At 49.1% G+C, this 14,967-nt stretch overlaps 1 protein-coding gene across 8 annotated transcripts in view; it reads right to left on the bottom strand.

Moving 5' to 3' along the window:
* The window catches only part of REPS1 (RALBP1 associated Eps domain containing 1), a 73,963-nt gene extending 60,135 nt beyond the window's left edge, over positions 1-13,828 (bottom strand). The window contains exon 1 of one of the 8 annotated variants that reach the window (XM_075554468.1): positions 13,460-13,828. In XM_075554468.1, the coding sequence (XP_075410583.1) occupies positions 13,460-13,612 (153 nt within the window). In that variant the 5' untranslated portion in view covers positions 13,613-13,828. The remainder of the gene's footprint in view (positions 1-13,459) is intronic. The other 7 variants (XM_075554465.1, XM_075554464.1, XM_075554467.1 and 4 more) reach the window with 7 other exon arrangements.
* Positions 13,829-14,967: the final 1,139 nt, after the last annotated feature.

Here is a 14,967-nt window from a genome sequence, read left to right as displayed (position 1 = left end):
CAGGGCAGTCAGTGTACGGTTCTCCCAGGGCACCTGTCTTACCAGCATGTGCTGTAGATCACGGTTAAGACCACCCAGCGCCCTCATCCCTACACAGACCTAGCACCTTCCGCCTGCTGCCATGCGCACGGCTCTGGAAGGTGTTGTGATTTCCCACATTTTATAAAGGGAAGCATATGCTGCAGGTATCCACAGCTTCTATCACGTCTGTTTTCCTTACTTGCCTGTTAAGGAAGAAGAAGCATTTATAAGTGTGTGACTTATAAAACTTCAAGGCATCCCGTTGTACAAAAGTATCAGAGAAGAGGGGCTCAGCAAGGGAGGGAGGCGTAACCGGCAATGTCTGTTAGCAAAGCAGCAAATTCACGGCCAGGGAACTCAGTGCTACTTGTTCCTGTTCTTGCCGCCTCCTCTTCTCTTCTTCTGTTCAGAATGCCGAGTTCCCAAGTCTCAGGCAGTGGAACATCCAGGGCCACCACCGCGCCGCCCAGCTCTCTACTTCCTGGCTAAGGGGCTGGAGCCTGAAAACATCACGTCCCCTCACTGGTGCACAGCCAGAGCAGGACCCTGCTCCAGGCTTCCCTGGGATGTCTCTTTCAAAACCTCCACGTGCTCTTGCTGCTGTTCTGGACATCAAAAGCATCACGAAAGAAAAGATTCTTGGGTTTTATGCTTACAATGTTGTTGGGAAGCAGATCTATGGAGAAGCACCCAAAGCATTACTAAGTTAAGGCAGGCAGAAACAGGAATCAAGGCATGGCAAAGCAGATGTGTAAGAGGATGGAGGGGCAGGAGGGTGGAGGAAAGGCTCAGCGTAAGGGTGGGGTTGTCCCCATTAGGATGTCCAAAGCCTATCAAAGCCAACCATGTATTGATTGGGGGGGGGGGGTGATCTACGAGGGAGTGGGGAGAGACTGCAGCATGAGGAAAAGGAGCAGATAAAGAACAAGTCAGGCATGTGAGAAACAGATTTACTGGGTTGGGGCACGTGTTCAGAAAGAAGAGTGCGGGGATGGAGGGGAGGCGGTGGCTTTCCGGCTGGGTGGACAGGACTATTGAGAGCCAATGTGCTCTCCCGCTGCTGTGTGCTCTATGAGGAAAACTCAGGCAGACAGGCCCCTCCCCTTGTATCAGAGTACCAGGTTTAGGGAGACCTTAAATTCATTTTTGAGTCTCTGCACAGATTCAGCCGCCAGTCAGTTCTTCCCAACCACTGGGCAGCAAGGGTAAAAGCTGAAGTCTTCAGGCAGTGTTTGGATGAGGTCTGCGACCACTCCCGCAGGGGCTTACCTGGGCGGGCCCTGGATGGAATTTAGGATCCCAGGGTCTCTAGAGTGTAGCGCCCCACCCAAGCTGCCTTGAGGGAGAGCCCTGAACCAATTTTGTAAGCTTGTCTCCGGGATGGGGGACAGATCCCAGTCATGGTCGCTGTCCCATCTGTAGTACCCGCTCTAAGAGGGATGCCTGATCAACTGCCATCCATGGTTGTGGAATGGTCTAATCCAGTGGCTGCATTCCTGCAGGCACCATTATGGCCTTGCTCTGAGGGTCTCCCTCAGCCGGGCGATGCATCTAAGTATGTCTCCTTAGACTTGGATGTGAAGGGCTCTCTCATCTCTACAAGACCCTGAAATACTATTTGGAGGCTGAACTGATTTCAAATAAAGAGACAAGAATGTTTCACCTTTCCCTGCTAACACTCTCAAGAAATTTTGAGGAAAAATATGAAGTCTTCCGTAAGATTATAAGCCTAAATGCCTCAAAGTGTAGCTTGCCGTTTAATCAGAAAAGGTATTTTGAAATGAATATATTTAAGTCAGGTTTGCTTTGCTCATTTTTGGTGAATGGCCTCATTCATGAATCCCAACCAGTCTGCAGCAAGCTTCTAACGGCCTCAAGCACTGCTCACAAACTGACAAATGCTGTAAGGATGGATGGTTTCACCGAGAGGACCCCTAGTCAGCATCGCCCACATTCAGCGCACTGCCTTCACCAGGAGTCCCAGTGCACTAAGGGGCGGTGAGTCTGGGTGGCTGTCTGGCCTTCCCCACAACATTAGCTCCTCCTCACTTCTTTGTTTCTGCAAGCCACCCAGACTCAAACCTCTCTCAAGTCACTCACATCTGGCTGCCAGCTCCACCCATCCATGAAACTGGCTCATAAGAGTCACTGATAACCTCTAGACTGCGAACTCTACTCATATATTTTAAAACATCTCAAACTCAATACAGCTGACTGTCCCCTCCTGGAAATAGTTGCATCACTTGGCACCCATAACATGATGCAATATACATTCCAAATTTCCCTCAGCACCTTAGGTAACCTTTCTTTTTCTTTTATTGTTTGCAGTTTTATTGGCTTATAAATTCATGTGTCACACAATTCAATGGATCAATCATCTTCAGAATTGTAACATCATCGTCACAATCGATTTGAAATCATGTTCCTCCTTCTTGTAGTCATTGTTATTAGTTCCCCATTCCCTTCCTGCCTCCCTTGTCATGTCCCCAAGAAACCATTAATCCAGTTAATGTCTCTATAGACTTACATACCCTGGACCTCATATACAGAAAACCTACTTAAAAAAACCAAAATGCCAGTAGCAATAAGAGAAAAACCTGAATCAAAAAGAACACTGAAAATATTAAAAAACCAGAACAAATCTGAAACAGGTCAAAAGGAAGATTGAATGATAAAGTATTAAATGTTACCCTAACCACAATAATCCACTTCTCAATTCACCCTACTGGATAGCAACGTTATTCACATCCCTGGTCTATGGTCAAAGGGATTCACCTGGGGTTTTAATCCACATGCATTTCCCCTTCAAGGTTTCTTTTAACTGGAAGAATGTGAAATGGGTCCAAAGTGATAGCAAATGATGAGACGATATTTTAGGCTAACTACATCCACTATAGTTGACTTTACAATGGTCTCTGTGTGAGAGGCTACTCACATCCCTAGTTTAGGGTCAGAGGGCGTTCACTGGAGGCTTCATCCATGTGTGGGCCCTGCAAATGGACTGTGGGATGCCATTGTCTTTCATAGCCTCTGCCAATCAGATGGTCACAACTAGTCTCCTTCCCAGAGGGCGGCCCGTTTACTTAAAGGGCCAGTGTTTTTCATGCTTCCATTTCCAGGCAACTCAAGTTATCTAGCCCTTCCTAGTCTCTTCCTCATTCATTTAACTATTTGCACGACTTTAACTGTCACTCAGAGTGCTGACTCACAGAGATTCTGCAGGCCAGACGAGGGAGACTTGAACTTGGAGGAGGCCTACTCGCCATTTTCACTTGACTGCGCTACGGACTTCTGAGAACTTTAAATAAATAAGTAAATGCTGTGGTTTGAGTCCAAGTTTGCAGGGCGATTCCGTTTCTTATTTAACAGCTTCCTGATATTAGCTGTGATCTTCTTCCTGCAATACAGTACTCTTCCTACTTCCTTAGGTCCATTTTGTCCACCTTCCCTTCTGGCCTTCTGAATTTTGCAGGCAATGCGGCCCATTTTGGTTTCACGTGGGTTGATTGTTCTGAGGCGCACATTCGAGTTTTAGGCCTGTGTGGTGGAGGTGAGGCCCTGGAGTGCTCTAGATCGAAGCTCCTCTGTCGAACCAAGACTGCTCTTTTGAATGACTTTGAAGTTTGTTCTACATTTTTCCCCAGTTCTGTCCAGGACCCCAGTACGGTGCATTGTGATTTCTTACAGGGCATTCAGAAGTGGTGCCAAGTACCATTTAGTGAGTCTAGTCTCACGATAGTGGCGGTGGTGGGTTTGCATGTTCATCAGCCCTTTGGACCAAGTTTCCCTGGGTCTGTTTCTTCAGTTTCCTCAGCACGGGAAGCGACCAACAGGTGCATTGTAGATAGATGGCTGCTGCGAGGTTTGAAAACCCCTTCACTGCTCACGAAAGGAGGCTGGACAACATTATCTTCATAGACTGTGGTACTTCCTCCCCAGCTTGATACAGGAGCACCGCACTGTTGCCCAAAGTGTCTGTACCATTTTGCAGTCCTGCTCACAGTACATAAAAGTATTCTCACACCTTTGCCAGCATTTGTTCAGGTTTTTTTTTAAACAGGGTCATTATTCCTGGGAGCCAGGGAGGGGTTGTAGTTTAATTTGCATCTGGGCTGCTATCTGCAAGTTTGAAACCATCAGTTGCTCCAAGGGAGACAGATGAGGCTTTCTACTCTAGTTAGGATTGACAGTTCTCCTCTGTTCTTTAGGTTGCTATGAGACGGAATAGACTCAATGGCAGTGAGTTTTGAGTTTAATAATTATGGATGTGACATGTAAAAGAAAGCTGGAGAATTCATTGTAGTTCTACCCAAAAAACCAGCAATAACAAACAAACCAAAAAACCACACTCTTTTACCAGTTGTCCAATAATGGCAAATTCCAGCATTACCTTAGTCGTATATCACAATATCCTTGTAGGATGTAGTAGGGCTCCAAGTAAAATTCCTGATGATTGAATCTTATAGGCTTATAATCGTAAATCTTATGATCTGCTCCCAAAGAAGGCCTAGTAGCACAACAGCTAAGCGACTGACTGACTGGGCTGGCAGTTGAACCCACCCGTGGCTCTCAGGGAGAAAAGGCCGGGTGTTCTGCTCCCCGCAGCACCACAGCCTAGGACACCTAAGGAGCGGTCTGGTTCTGTCCTGAGTGTTGCTGGGGGTTGGCATTGACAATGACAACACAGAGCAGTTCTCCAAGAAGTCCCTCAAAGGTCAAGTGGATTAAGCACTTATTAGAAGCCAAGGTTGGCCTAGTGGTGTGACCTCACCTGGAGGTGGCTCATTAGCCACACCTGACAATCTGCTTTCCCAAAGGTCATGGCTTTACAAACCCTACAGCGCAATTCTACTCAGCACACCGGCTCCCTGTGAGTCAGCATCAAGTAAAAAAATAAACAACCCTGGCTCTTCTCTGGTTCAGGACATCATCCTACCAGGTGTGACTGTCATACTGATGTGATGAATGCTTTCAAAACAAACCCTCCGACTCAGAACAGGTTTTACTCTGCTATTTCAAAGCAAGCACAATAAACATACCATAAGATGTTTGACAGTTGTAGCAATGTAAAAAATTGGGTCTGTGAGCCAGGGTACTAGCATGTTCCTGTTTCTCAAGTAGCTGAGTTTCAAGGAGACTTCAGGCGTGGAAAACGTTCTTGACCATGCAAAGGAGGAAGTCCGTGTACAGTTCAAGACCACATAATTTAAAACGTCTACTCTTCTGAAGCACTACTTAGAAAGCCCCAAGACAGGCTGCCTTTTGTACCACGGGATGCTCCTCAGGCACACACGCGCACACACACACACACACACACACACACACACACACACACACACGAGGCAGGGAAGAAAGAGTTGGGCAGCTGAAAGGCAGAGGGGTAAGAAATACTGCTCATCAACAAGTTAGTTTAACTCTCTGCCGCTCCAGTTCTGAGTTAATATCCACGCCACAGGATTGTTTTTAATGATCAAATGCATCCCTGTATGAAAATGACTTGCCTCATAACAAGCACATAATAGGCACTCAATAAATGCCAGCTCCTCCTCTGTCAGCTGTAGGGGCGATGGTGGCTGTTCTTTGTTCTCTACCCTAACTGCCCCAGATGACTCAGCCTTCTCATGGTTTTCATTAACGAATTCGGAAAACGACTGTTATCACTCAGTGGCCTGAGCAGTGGTCTGTGTGGGACTGTGGGGCACTCTGCACCCTCACCCTCAGAGGCCCCGGTAAGGACGACTGCACACACTGGCAGCCAGGGAGAGGGCACTCGGCTCTATCCCTTCCCAACTAGCTCTGGGAGATTTACATTGCCATCTCAAAAAGCCTGATGTTAACTCATAATTTTCTCTTGAAAAACAAAACAAGCAAACCAAAAAAGCAGGTCCTCTTCTTGCCCCTTTTCTAATTATGAGTGTGTGAAAAACTGCCGAAGCCACAGCTGCCCTCCGCTGGCTTCCCCTGTGCCAGCACACGGCTCCACGCCCCACCCCTCTGTACCTACTCCGACACCAGCCGTTCTCCACAGGCCCTCGACTCTGTTGGGCTCGAAAGCCGTTGCAATAGCCACACCGAACTCAGACAAAATTCCTAATTATGAGGCTTGTTAGAGGAGTGGGTTAGTCTGGGCAGACTAGAGAAACAAATTCATAGACACGCATGTGTGTAAGAAAGAGGTTTATATGCAAGAGCAGTTGAATATTGTGAAAATTCCCAGCCCAGATCAAGTCCATAAGTCTAATATTGGCCCATATGTCCCATACCAATCTATAAAGTTCTCTTCAGACTCACAAAACACATGCAGGAAGATCACAGGCCAGTGGGTGGGAAGTCTTGTGGATCCAGTGGCATTGGCATCTCAGCACAAGCATCTCAACACTGGGAGGGGTCTCCATGTGGCTCCTCCAGCTCCCAGGACACCAGCTCTATCAGCATAGTGCCATTTGTCTTGTCTGTAGAGGGTCTCCAGGGAGTGAGCAGAGAGTGTCTCCGGACTCCAAGGAGGAAATCCAGGAATTCCCAGAATTCTCAGAAGGCCATACCCACACATAGGCCTCATCGGCGATGACCCAAATGACAAGACTAGACTCCACCCCTTTACTCTGAATCCTCTCAAGTTCCAAATTAACATCAAATTATGTAACTATCACAAGAAAGTATCCGGTTCTCACAGGTGAGGATCAGTAAACAGTAAGGGTAGTCATTGGTCCACAGCAGTGCCTCTCCTCAGCCAGCAGCCACGCCTCTTGCTGGTCCTTAGTCATATGGTTGGTCCCTTGGCCTCTGTCTCCAAAGACCAGGAAAGCCCACCTGCTGCTCTGACTCACAGTTTCATAGTCTTCTCAAAGACTCCATACTGCTCCTCTGTTCCGTCTCATGGTCTCCTTGTGGCATGCAACTTCTGGTCTTGGCCTGGCTCCTTTGCTCTGTCCCATGATCTCCGGGTAGCAGTGTCTGGTGGAGCGGATCTTGGTTTCCGTCACTTCAGACAGTTATCTTGAATGTGCTTCACTTCTACTTGTCCTGGGACTTCTTTGTGTGCTCCTGTTTCTGAGATGGCTCTCGTACAATAGGACTGGCTCTGATGGAGAAATAGCTGGTGGCTTGGTTCATGTGAAGTCTAGAGACTTATTCCCACCTGATGGCGTAGAGGTTACACTCTGGGCAGGGAATCGCAAGGTCAGTAATTTGAAACCACCTATCATTCCATGGGAGAAAGAAGAGGCTTTCTACTCCTATAGTTATAGTCAAGGAAACCCACAGGGGCAGTTCCACCATCCTCGGGGTCGCTCTGAGTTGGCCATCGACTCTATGGCAGAGTTTTGAGTTCAGTAATCCTGTCCACAGCTTGGACGAGAACTCCTTCCAAAATGGGGTCAGAGCCACAGAAAGGGGCCACGGTTCCTAATACACCACAGACAAGATTATCGCTGAAGTGCCATGTCTGACTACATCTCAGAGCGGAATCTCATGGAATTCTTCTTGTCCCATTCCTTTCTCACCTGTGTCACAGGTAACCCAGGCCTATCAACTCTACCACCAGGACAGTGATTTCTCCTGTGTGAGGGAACTTCAGAAAATGCATTGAAAATGGAATGAAAAGATAATGGGATTTTCCCAAGAACTTTTGAGTCACCTAGCCACTGCCTCATTTTTCTGACCCTGCCGCCACTAGCATCCAGGTCAGAGTTTCTCAACCTTCAGCTACTGACATTTGGAGCTGGGTAATTTCTTGGTTGTAGGATGTTTAGCAGCATCTCTGGCTTCTACCTTCTAGCTCCCAATGATAAGCCCCATGAAAACAGATAACCCTTATGAGGGCAAAGGCACCCACACCCCATCTTTCCTTCTCTCACGTTTGAGCACCGCCGGCCCAGTTCCGAAGCACTGTGGATCTGAAGCAGAGAATCAGTCCCTGAGCTAAGCCTCCAGTTTCTTCCCTCTACCTCTTGTTGCACGGACAAAGGCCTTTCTAAACCACTGCTTTTGAGTCACTTCTCTTAAATCTACAATTCCCAGTTATCTGTACAATTCGTTCCAAGTTCTCCACCCAATCTTGATAATCTGGCCTCAATCTACTGACTCAACAAAAAACTATTCCACAAAGTACCTCACACAGCAGGTACCACACACCTACTTACCCAGGCAGTCACCCTGCTACGCTGTCACCCAGGTTTGGATGCTAGCACCCGTTTCAGACCATTGCAAGAGCCTGCCGCCCCATCCTCTAATCACTCCAAGCAAAACCGGAGAAAGTCACTCTCACTGAGGCTTCCACTGCCTACTGAAAACTCAAGTCTCCAGCCTGCCCAATAGTAGTCTTTGGTAATAGGGTCTCACTTTTTAAACTCCAATTTCTACTATTCCCCATGTGCTATCTACTTTAGCTTCAACAAAACCAAACTAGCTACTGGCCCATAAAGGCTCCTAAGCCAGTCCGCCTTTGGTTTTCCCCTGCCAGGAAGTCCTTTGGCTCCCCGAACCTCCCTATGTTACATTCCAACAGAACCGACAGTCACAAAGCCTTTCCTTTGGGTTTCACAAGACATGCTGTACCGCTCCTGTGACGTTCACATTCTACCTTACGTTTGTTACACTTGTGCTGTTCTTCAATTTGCAAGATCCTGGGAAACTCCTGTTCTTACTCTGCCGTGACAAGCCCACCACTAAACAGGTAACTACAGATTGTACAAACACCGAACAAGTAAAGGAAGACTGTTTCTGAATATCACACACTCCATAAGGGAATGAAGCCTATATTCCTCTTTTCTTTCACATTCCTCTGGATTAGGCCAAATGGTAGATAAACTATTTAAGATTATCTAACTTGCTATTTAGTATATATGACTGTCAGATTTCTGCTTCAGGGAATTCCTATAGCATCCAACCTGTAACAAGATTCTGTTTATACTCTTTTAGCTCTTCCCTGGTGATGCTGTAGCTTAGGCAATGGGCTGCTAACCTCAGGGTCGGAATTTAGAACCCACTAAGCTGCTGCAGGGGACCTTTGAGAGGAGAAGTGATCTGCTCCCATCAAGACTTACAATCCTTACATTCTAGGAACCATATGAGTTGGAACCAACTCAGTGACAGTGGGCGTGGCTTTTTGAATTACACAGAATTGCATTTATTGAATTTATTTTGAATTGCAACTGAATTTATTTTTGAATGTTAATAAAATAATGCAATCATGAAAAGCCTGGGCCAGATGAAATATAGTTAAAAAATGAATGAATGCATGATTAAAAAGAAAAGCTTAATTCTATTTCAATTTCTTCCCCACCCCAAAGACAAACTAAAACAGAACACAGGTCTCTCCTATTTTGAGCTCCTAAAAATGAAGGTCTCTTTGGTTTTGTTGTTTGTACAGAAAGTCATACCATGAGTGAGTCTGCAAGCCCAACTCTGAAGCCATACAAAAAGAAAAGCGCAGGGCTCTACAGCACTGCCACCCTGCGTGAGCAAGGGCCAGCAAATGACAAGGGTTCTGTTTGTTTCTCAGCGAGGAATGAGTTTTTACCATTGTTGTTAAACAAAACAAATATGAAGCAATAATATGGAACTGAGAAGGTAAACGGCCAGCAAAGTCTAAGCCATTTACCGGTTGGCCCTGTCAACAACAGCTCGCCAACCCTCGAGCCCGGCCATGAATTTGAGACACCCTAATTCAAGTCTCAGGGACCCAGAAGGAACCCAATTTTTCTTCCCAAGATAAAAAACAAAACACAACCAGTATGAAACGGATTATGCACACAGAGCTCATTCGATTCAGTGAGAGTTATTGTACAGGTAATGTAGAAAAACTGAGGCCTGCATGAGGATATTTTTACATTTCTATTCCTCAGGGCAATTTTATTAGCAGGACCTTGACTCAGTCTATAGGCGAGCACACTTTTGACCTGGTACTGAAAGAGGGGTACTGCTCTACCAGCCACTTACAAGGTGGAAGTGGTTTCAGTATTGGGTAATGGGTAGAGGCTGGGAGAGTTTCAAGATGCTTAATCGCAAAAGCCCACATTGCCTTGGAGACCCCTGGGAGAATGAAGACTTTCGAAGGCAATTCTGGTGAGGGCTCAGCAGGAAGAACGGCGAGCTACAGAGAAAGTCCACATATGGCATCAACAACAGAAAGTTGCTAAAAGTGCGGATGTAAAATGCTGTTCTTCTGACAAGGCTTTGGGGGTGAAAAGAGCGCATGGCTGATCCAAAGAAGAAAGGTCATGTGTTTTATGAAGTGGCAACGGACTGGTCTAAATTAGGTTCCTAAGTTCGGAGGAAAGTAGAACTGGTAAGTGAGGAACTTGGAGATCTGGCTGATGAGATTTCTAAGTGAAATCTTAAAGGGGCCATGTGGTTTCTCCTTGTGGCTTATAGTACAATGCAAGAGGAAATCAATGAACTTTAAAAATGAACTGTGCAAAATGAAAACAGAACTTAAAGATTAGAAAAACTCTCTTGCGCAAACTATGGACATGTGTCCTAGAATTTTCACCAATGATGTGGCTACTCAATCTTTTGTTAAACAGCTTAATCCTGGGACTGATGGATTTAGGCAACTGCCACAGCAGAAAATCCATGTGCTTACATGGAAGGGGACAGAAAAAGAATGAAAGGCAAGCGCGTTGTCGGTCTTCTGGATTCTACTCGCAGAAAACGGGCCAAAGAAGCTCCATCTGCTGTACCCCACCAAGAAAAGACCATCGCTGGATCAGCAGAGCTGTTGGAAAGAGCACAGGATGCAGGGTCTGCTTGTTTTCCAAAGGGGAGGCCTAGACTTCCTGGCTCTTGGAAGGGTTGAGCTACAACCTACTAGTTTGGGGTGTATCCACACTACTTGGTTCCAGAAAGTGGCTGGCATTAAGGTGTGCCCGCAGGGCGATGGGATAGGACTGCTGCCCAAAATTGAGAGGGCAGGGCTCCCATGCCCATGGAGTAAAAGAACAAGGCCTGCCAGGGACAAGGAGGTGGGATCACCCCTCAGATGGAGTATGAAGAAAATGGGGCTGCCTAAAGCCAAGGGAGCACAGTTGCCATCCCAATGGACCAAGGGGTAAGGGTGGGGGACACACAAAAAAGTCCGAACTCACTACCATCCAGTCAACTTGAACTCATAGAGATCCTGTAGGACAGGACAGAAGTGCTCCTCAGAGTTTCCGAGACTGTAATGCTTCACAGCAGTAGAAAACCCTGTCTGACGCAGCTGGTGGCTTCACAATGAAGACCTGGCAGTTAGTTAGCAGGCTCTGCAGAGCCACGATTGCCACCAGGGCTCCTTATGACCCTATAGAGCAGGCTCAATACAGGACTTTAGGGGTCTTTACCCAGAATCCAAGAGTCTGGAGAGCAGGGCAAAGAACAGTCGACTATTTTCAAGACTTGAGAGCAAATACAAATTATTCTCCCAGGTTTGGGGTTTGCTGGGTACCTATTATCCCTTCTCTCCCCTTCAACTTAGCTTATTTGTAATGGAAAGATCTACCTTGTGCTTGTACCACCACAGTACTCTGGGAGCCCTTCATAACTTGTATTTTAGAACTCACAAGTTTACAGATGAAGAGGAATATTGCCCCAGGATAGACTGCCCCTAAAGTTGCATCCATATTTGATTTAGATGCTTCAGAGATTTTGGATTTGGAGTTGATTTAGGACTGCGGTGCTGTGGCAGAGTGAATGTGGCAAGGGCATGAAGTGAGGGAGTGTTGAGTGTGGAGGTGGGGGGTTGTTCAATGGGTAGAATGCTACAGATTGAATTCCGGTCCCTTAAAATACATTGTGAATCCTAACCAGGATGCTTGTGGCTACAATTCCATTTGGGAATGGCTTGTCTGTTATATGAATGAGGCAGGATTAGTATCTGGAGTCCATCTCTTTAGGGCTATAAAAGGAATTAAACAATCAGCAGAAGCAGAGGTGGGAGAACAAAGACTGCTCAATGACACAGAGACTCTTCCAGAGCCAGAGGAGAAAGACCACCAAGACACCAGTGCCCGGCCAAAAGTCATACTGCTGGTCAACAGCAGAAGATGGTCAAGAACAAAAGTCTCCAAACCAGGGCTTTGACCCATGGCCAACGAAGCGAAACAAGAACCAAGCTGAATTTTTAAAAATTTGGGTGACCTGGAATACTAAGCCAAAAATGATGGATAGAAGCCCAGAAGGAGTCTCAGAAGGGGCCCTTTCGGGATATGGATGCGTGACACTGCGTAACTGCTATGGCTGTGGAGAATATGTCAGGAATCCAAAGAGTAGCTGGCCCCCATCTCCGAGTTGGGCACGGCTCAGTAGGTTTGGTTGCGATGCAATGTACATATTTCCCATGTTTTCCAGAAGGAGACTGCAGTTTTGAGCAGGGCTCTGATCTGTTGTTTCTCCTCATTCCAGTTAGTGTTCCAGTTTATCCACACTTTAAAAATCTGGGTACGTCCCAGTGTCACTTTTTGACCATTAGTTGAACCGGACTCAACCAGTTTGAAGCCGTGTTCAAAACCCTCTGCAGGACATATCTATACGACACATTTTGGATGGTCTTGGGTCAATTACAAAGATGAGGTTTAAAAACTGATGCCGATCCCCTTTTATTAGCAACTTATGAATCATTACACACTAACATGCTCACAGGGTACAAAAGAACTAGGGGGCCCTTCTACTTTAAAAACATATAACTAAGGCTTAAAATAAAATCACATCCTGCTTTTCCCTGTGGGCCATATAGATTGAGACAAATACTATGTTCGACATCAACTTCTCAAAATTTTATTTCTATCCAAAACCCACAAGCCCCACTATCACATGTTCAATAAAGACCTGAAATTTTTTTAAAAATCTATTTGCAAACGGCTAGCTATTGAAAGCTCAAATCTTCTAACTGCCCTTAGGATTTTTAGCAAACCTTACAATACCGGTTGAATCGTAAAATCTGTAGAGCCCACTTTAAAACACCTGCTCAGTCCATTCAAAGAATGAAGAATACACACGCGTTGGCTGTAATAACTACGCTGCTCCGCGGGATCCAAAGAGCTACGGACACACCAAGATCCAGGACGCAAAGATGAGGTGACAAACCCAAGGTCCTTCCTGCATCTGAAGTTGCTCTTGCGGCGGCAGAAAATGCGGATTCTGCTTACTCCATCAGCAGATTCGGACCCTCCAGCCCACCATCTCTCTGCTTTTGAGTTTTGTCCCCTGGCAGTTTTTGACGCCCCCTAACCCCTACCCGACCCCCACCACTGCCTCCCGGCTAGTCCCGACGGCCAGGCACCTGCGGCCGCGGGCCCGCAGGGCGAGAAGCCACGGGAACCGGCCGCCGCCGGCCCTCCGGGACCCAGCGCCCACTCCCAGTCCCGGAGGCCTGCGCCCGGGCGGAGCAGCCCGCGGCGTCCGGCCGAGCCCGGGGTGCGGCGACGAGCCGGCCGGGGGGAGGGAGACGGGGGGGCTTTACCTGAAGGACCACGTCGTTGGGCAGCTGCGCGGCCCGGAACAGCTCCAGCACGCGCCCGTTGGCGGCCACCTTCTTGGTGCTCTCGATGTCGCAGTACGAGAAGAGATCCGAGTAGTATTTCTGCTCCGCGTCGCTCAGCGTTAAGCCTTCCATCTTCGCCCGCCGACCCCGGCCGCCCCGCCTCGCGTGCAACGCCCGGGAGCAGCCCCCCACGCCCCGAGGCGGCTGCACGCGGCCTCGCGGCCCGGCCTCCTCCTCGCCCCCCGCAGCTGCCGGGCGCCCCAGCCCTGGCCTCGCGCGCGCCCGCTGCGCCCGAGCCCCAGGGCCCGGCGGTCGCGTGGAGCGGCCCGGCCAGGCTCGGCGCGCCGCCGCCGCTGAGGGCCCGCGCAGTCCCGGGCTCGCGCTCGCGCTCGGCCGCGGGCTGAGCGCCGGAAAGGAGGCGGCGGCTGCGGCGGCCCCGGGCACCGGCGGGCTCCGCCCCCGCCCCCCGCCGCAGGTTCGAGTCTCCCCGGCTCCCTGCGGCTCCCTCCTCCAGTCTTCCCGCCTCGGCTTCCCCTTCCGTCCACGCCCCCTCCCCCCCCGCGCGGCGGCACTTCCCGGAAAGTTGCGGGGTGTCGCGTCTAAAGTTTCGGGGGCTCTGGGCTGAGGGCGGCCGCCACCCCGCCTCCCTCCGCCGCCATTGACTGCGCCCCGGCCCGGCCCCCGACGCGCCCGCACCGCCCCCGACAGCGGCGGCCGCACTCCAGACCCGGATGTGAGGCCGGGCGGAGAGAGCGCGAGACGGCGAGAGCAACACCCACCGGGCGGGCTCGACCACTCCCGGGAGCGGGCGCCGCAGCGCCCTCTGCTGGCCGGAGCCCCGCGGCGGGCGGGCTGCGCGACCCGGGACCGGGGGCGGGACCTGCGCGCAGCTCGCGAAGACGCGGGGGAGCCGCCTGTACGCTGCACGTGGGATGGCCGCGGAGCTTCCGGCCGCGACACGTTTCATAAGCAGTTGATGGGGAGAGTGGACACTGCTCAGGTCATCGATTGCTGGATGCCTTTGTGTGGTGCAGCCTTTGATGCGACTGACGACCGATGTCATGTTTTATCTGCTCCGAAACCCATGCACAGCCATCGAAGAGCCTTCATCACGCGAACTTAACGTCTCTGGGACTGAACGTCACTCTTCTCTGCCAGCCGTGTTGACCTGAGAAACAGAATTTGCTGAATAGCGAGAACAACTAGCAAAGTTTCTCTCTTTGGACATGGGTCATTCCGGTCGCAGAAATGCCCTGCTTCGCATGCATGCCAACTCTGCAAACCCAGGTGGGTCCTGGGTGGACCGCCGGGCTCCCTTAACCTAATTCACACCGCCCTAAAATGGTGTGGGGGGCAGTTATTCTGACCTGCACCACCCAGAGAGAGGGAGTCCTAAAGGGACCCCAATCAGAAATCTTAAAACCGAGTATACTTCGCAAATAGGTACATTTACAAGACAGTAGCCCAGGACGAATGGTAGAGAAGGT

This window comes from Tenrec ecaudatus, chromosome 7 (genome assembly GCF_050624435.1).
Source record: "Tenrec ecaudatus isolate mTenEca1 chromosome 7, mTenEca1.hap1, whole genome shotgun sequence".
NCBI lineage: Eukaryota > Metazoa > Chordata > Mammalia > Afrosoricida > Tenrecidae > Tenrec > Tenrec ecaudatus.
This window is presented reverse-complemented; position numbering and strand designations above follow the sequence as displayed.